Consider the following 5,974-nt stretch of genomic DNA (forward strand, 5'->3'; position numbering starts at 1 on the left):
AAATAACGGTTTTAGACCTTTCTGTCTCTCTCTCTCTTTGATGCAAATCCGTTTCAGGACATTTGGAGTCGATCTAGCGATGTCCGCCCGTCTGCCTGGCTGGCTGGTGCGCACGATAACTCTCGAAGAGATCAAAACTTGGCACATCGTAATATTATTGCCAAGCTAAGATCGAGTTCGAGATACCAGATCTCCCTACAAAATCAAAATATTTTCAAGGAAAGGTCAGGTGCGAAAATGGACAATATCGGACCACTCCATCAAGTAGCTCCCCCACAGACGGTCAAACTTTGGAATAATTATAACTTTTATAAAATATGATTGTCTTCAAATTACACACATCGCAATATTTTCGTTAATCCAAGGAGAAGATTGAATATATCGGTCCACATCATCTGGTACCTCCCCCACAAAGAGTCAATATTTTTAATATTCATGAATCTCATAAAACGGGAAAGCTCATCCGACTCCATTCAGACTTGCCACATCTCAATATTTCCATCAACACAAAATATGTTATAAAGATGGTAGAGATCGGATCATTCCTTCTGGTACCTTCCATACAAAAGGTTACATATTCCATTCATAACATCCGATCATAACATCCGAAATAAGCATCCGGTTCTCTTCAAATTAGAATGTGAAGATGGAATATATCGGTCCACTAACTTTGGTGCCTCCTCCACAAAGGGTCAAAGTTTCGAATAACCAAAACGATTATAAAATCGGAAATATGCATCCAGTTCTCTTCACACCTTATACATCTCATTATTTCTACTAACACAAGATCTGGTGTGAAGATGGAATGTGTCGGTCCACTCCTTCCATTCAGACTTGACAAATCTCTATATTTCTATCAACATAAGGTCTGTCATTAAGATGATGGAGATCGGACCAGTACTACACAAAGGGTCTTAATTTTCGAAACAAATCGGCGGTTCTTTTCACGTTGCTATATATAAATATTTCTCTTAACCAGAAATCTGATGTCAATATGTAACTCATCAAAATATATGATTTCGCTTAAAATTGGACATAAATGTTCTATTTCCTTCAAATTTTGCACATACCAATATTTTTAGCTGTATTCGAAGATATATGAAAACGGAATAGTTTGGTCCGCTATATCTGCTACCTCACGCATGTTTTCACATTTTTCAAAAATTTGCACATAATTCATCTGTCACGTTGTAATATTTATATTAGTCTTGAGTCAGACATGAATTGGTCAATATTGGCCAACTGCTTTGGAACCTCCCCCATAAAGAGTCAAGAGTTTGAATAATCATAAGTCAAGGTTGGGGGTATACATCTATCGGCAAAACCGACTGATTCCATTTGACTTGTTGAATATTATATTTAAAGAGGTCAGCTGAAAACGTGCACATTCGGTTGGCCACCAGAACTCAAGAGCCGGCCATGGAAATGGTGTGGGCCGCCATAGTAGCGAAAATTGCTCTTCGCTCGTTTTAATCGACCGTGGCATCAGAATAAATGCCGAATATTATAGCGAAAATATTCCGGGGCCTTGGCCACGCAAACATTTTGTCCGCAGACTTTGGACATTCCAATAGAACTAATCACCGTCGCACTCAACACGCCCCACCCAAGAATGGTTACAAAATGAGATTACTCGCTTCATTTCCAGCGCACAATGGCCACCAAAATCTCCGGATACCAATCCGTTGGACTATTGTGCCCGGAGTATTTTGGAAAGCAAGGTTGGCACCAAAAAAACACCAAAGTGTCGATCAACTCAAGCAAGCGCTTCGTCGGGAATGGGTCAAAATACCGCATAGCAACATTAGGGCAGCGTGTGACGGTTTCATTGTCCGTTTGAAGACCATAATTCGTGCCAAAGGTGACCAGTTCGAACAAACAACAAACTTATTCTAAAATCTGATTGCTTTCATTGCATTCATGTAAAAATTATGGTGTTTGACTTTGTTGCAGTTTTTTTTTCTCATCCTGTATTTGCTTTATAGCATAAACATAAATGTTTTGGTAAATTTCGATTTTAGACCTAAAATTTGATGCTTTTTCCGACATTTTTAGCTTTCATTCAATGAAATTAAAATCAAACCCGTAAAGAAAGTCGGGCGGGGCCGACTTTATGATACTCTACACCACTTGGCTGATTTAGTAGAGCTCCACATAAAAATTAAAAATTTTTATGGGAGAATTCAATCATACACGCAATGATTATAATTGTAATTTAAAGTTCAAAGGACTAAATATTCCGAAGCATGCACAATTGATTTGAAATCGAAAAAAAATATATATAGAAAATATATTATAAATTTGGCAAAGATATTTTTGAGATACATTTAATATATTTCCCTGAATATCGTTGTTACGGAGTGCATATTACGGCTGTGAACCGATCTTCACCAAATTTGGCACATTAGCTTCTAGACTTAATTCGGTCGTATGTGATAAAATCAAATCCATTTGGGAACATTTTAGACGTTTGGTGCACAATGAAAGGTAAATCGGACGAAGTTATATATGGGAGCTATATCCAACTCTGAACCGATATCGATAAAATTTACCAAAGGTATTTCTGAGCTGCATTTGATATATTTCCCCACATATTGTTGTTACAGAGTGCATATTACGGCTGCGGAGGACAAAAATAACAAATCGGATGAACAATATCTATGAGAGCTATAGCTATATCTGAGCCGATTTCGATCAAATTTGGCATACTTATTTTCAGGCTTAATTTGGTTGTATGTGCAAAATTCCATATTATTCGGGCTGATATTACACGTTTGGTGCACAATAAAAGGCAAATCGGACGAAGATATCAATGGGAGCTATATCTAAATTTTTACCGATTATCTCCAATTTCAATAAGGTTCGTCCTTGGGCCAAACAAATGATTTGTGCAAAATTTCATATGGATCGGGTAATAAATGCGAACTGTACTTTGTTCACAAAAATACATGGACAGACGGACGGACATGCATAAATCGACTCAGAATTTGATTCTATGCACGTCATCAAAAGGAACAATGGGTCTATCTCGTTTCCTTGTGCCTGTTTCAAACAATTGCACAAAGACAAAATACCCTGACCACTTTGTGGTATAGAGTATAAAAATGAAAAAATTATGGCGTTTGTCTTTGTAACAGTTTTTTTTATTTCACCCTGTATTTGCTTTATAGTATTCACAAAAATGTTTTGGCAAAATTCGATTTGTTTACGTTTTAATGGAACTTAATTGTTTATCAAATGTAACACCTAATTCTGTCATTAAATTTTCCATAGTTGATAAAAAATACACAAATACTAACCAAAACATTATTGCCGATAAGGGATTTGCCGATTCGCGAGGATTCTCTGGCAGTTCTTCCGACTTAAAAGACTGCATTTTTTATTTTTTAAATAACTGCGATTATTATATTATTATTTTTTATTATTTTTTTGTAGTATTTATTTATAGTTTAAAGTTTTTTTTTTATAAAATTCAAATACACTCATTCACATTTTTTAGTTTTTTTTCCACACTTCTTCCACAATTTGTAGTTTAAATATATATTTTCCTCTTCTTTTCAATCACAACTTGTCGTTAAATTCGTTTCACAGATTTACACCAAATTTCCAATTGCCGATATATTTTTTTGTTTCTATTTCACCATCTTAACCATGCCACTTCCCAAAGCCCACTGAATTAGAGTGTTACCACCAAAAATAAAAAACCATATCGGATCAGCTATCTGCGATAACAGCCCCCCACCCTTCCATTTTTTTTTTTTTCAACCAGATAACAACACCCTAGTTGTGCAATGATTTGATTTTAATATGGTACCCAATTCATTGATTTTATGGGAATTATTAAAATGTTCATAACCATTTGTCACACATTGATATGTGTAAGAAAAAGGTTACTGGCAAAAAAAATATATATATGACGTTAGGATTTCAAAATTTTGCCAAGGCATTTTTAAAGTTGGTACCAAAAAGTACGAGCTAAATATTTAACCACAGTAATATGGAGCATAATTTAATTGGACGTATCATTATTAATTTCACTAAAATATTTTACAATCCACAACAATAGTTAGTAGTTTTCCAAGAAAATTTGTTTTGGCAGAAAAATCGTATAAGTGGTACCGAATAATATTAACTACTCAGAAATTGTGTACGTATTGGTACAAAATAGAGCGCAAACGATGACAGACATTAAACTCTCTTCTTAACTGATTAGAACATTTTGCAAAGTTAGTTGCGGACACCTGCATAGAGATAAGCAGTTTCTATGACGAAGATATCGGTTTATTGTACTCTCCGATCAGAATGATAAGGTGAAGAGTATGCGAGTCCATGTTTATACCCTACAATATCATATGTTGAGGTTATTATAAGTTAAACTGAATCTGAAAAGTTTGTAACAACTTGAAATATTGTAGTACACCGATATTCCTTTATCGTCGAACTGAGATTATCTAGCTATGTTTGTCTGTTTGCCTATAGTTATATTCGTGTACATACTTTAAAGCAGCACTAAGCAGAGAAATCCAAAATTATTTTGTGATTGTATGTGTTTTGAAATAAAAAAAAAATATTGAAAGTCTCTCTTTACCTTTCTATAAACAGTGAGTAATACTCTGCTCCTTTTTATACCCTCCACCATACTATGGAGGGTATATTAACTGTGTCATTCCGTTTGTAACTCCTCGAAATATTTATGTCAGACCCAACAAAGTATATATATATTCTTGATGAGCGTAAAATTCTAAGACGATTTAGCCATGTCCGTCTGTCTGTCTGTGTGTCTGTCTGTCTGTCTGTCCGTCTGTCTGTCCGTCTGTCTATCTGTTGTAATCACGCTATCTTTCGAACAAACTGAGATAGAAGGCTAAAATTTTGCACACATGTATATTTTCCCAGTAGGCAGGTTGAGTTCGTAAATGGGCCATGTAGGTCCAAGTTATCATACAGCCCCCATATAACGGTACCTCCCGATATTCGGTATTTGGATGATTTAAGCTACATTATTTAGCGGGATTGTTTCAAATTTCGTATGTGAAGTTCGTAATGGATACCCATGCCAGAAAATTGTCTGTGCAGGTCCACACCTTCGTATAGCCCCCATACAACGGTACCCACTATATTCGGTATTTTGATGATTTTAGCTACATTATAAACAGATTTTTCTTAAAGTTTCGCATTTAAATATTGTAATAACTTATGACAAAAGTTGCCTATGCAGGTCTACGTCGTCAAATAGGCATTCGGTATTTTTAAGATTTTAACAGAATTTTAAACGGAATTTTTTTTTTTTTTTTTTGAAATTGCCAAATTTGTACCAAATGGTGGAGGGTATTAAAAGTTCGGTCCGGCCGAACTTACAGCTTTTTTACTTGTTTATTTTTACATCTATTTTCATATTTTTTAAAGAGCTTTCGAGACGAGAATTTTCAAAAAGCCTTTAATACCTGAAATTTTTGAAGTATATTTTCTGAAGAGCCTTCGGAACGTGAATTTTTTAAGAATGTTTTTTGAATAGCCTTCGGAACGTGAATTTTTTAAGAACGTTTTTTGAAGAGCCTACAAGACGTGGGTTTTCAAAGAATATTTTTGAAGAGACTACAAGTCGTGGGTTTTCAAAGAATATTTTTGAAGAGACTACAAGACGTGGGTTTTCAAAGAATATTTTTGAAGAGACTACAAGACGTGGGTTTTCAAAGAATATTTTTGAAGAGCCTACAAGACGTAGGTTTTCAAAGAATATTTTTGAAGAGACTACAAGAAGTGAGTGTTCAAAGAATATTTTTGAAGAGACTACAAGAAGTGAGTGTTCAAAGAATATTTTTGAAGAGACTACAAGTCGTGGCTTTTGAAGAAATTCGAAAATTTTTATTCGCAGAAATTCATATTTTGATAAAAAATCGCTGTTATAATTAAATAATTTTGGAAGAGAAAAGAAAACATGAATGACGTAAAAAATATTTAAGGTATTGAGGTA

The 5,974-nt window shown here is 34.7% G+C and overlaps 1 protein-coding gene across 1 annotated transcript in view; it reads right to left on the bottom strand.

The window, feature by feature from the left end:
• LOC101888216 (probable multidrug resistance-associated protein lethal(2)03659) overlaps window positions 1-3,658 on the bottom strand; it is a 14,824-nt gene extending 11,166 nt beyond the window's left edge. Inside the window, 1 exon segment of the mRNA XM_059119948.1 lies at window positions 3,300-3,658. Within this exon segment, the coding sequence (XP_058975931.1) occupies window positions 3,300-3,376 (77 nt within the window). The 5' untranslated portion in view covers window positions 3,377-3,658.
• Between the last annotated feature and the right edge of the window lie 2,316 nt (window positions 3,659-5,974).

The sequence above is a fragment of the Musca domestica genome, unplaced genomic scaffold (genome assembly GCF_030504385.1).
Source record: "Musca domestica strain aabys unplaced genomic scaffold, Musca_domestica.polishedcontigs.V.1.1 16, whole genome shotgun sequence".
In the NCBI taxonomy this organism is placed as follows: domain Eukaryota; kingdom Metazoa; phylum Arthropoda; class Insecta; order Diptera; family Muscidae; genus Musca; species Musca domestica.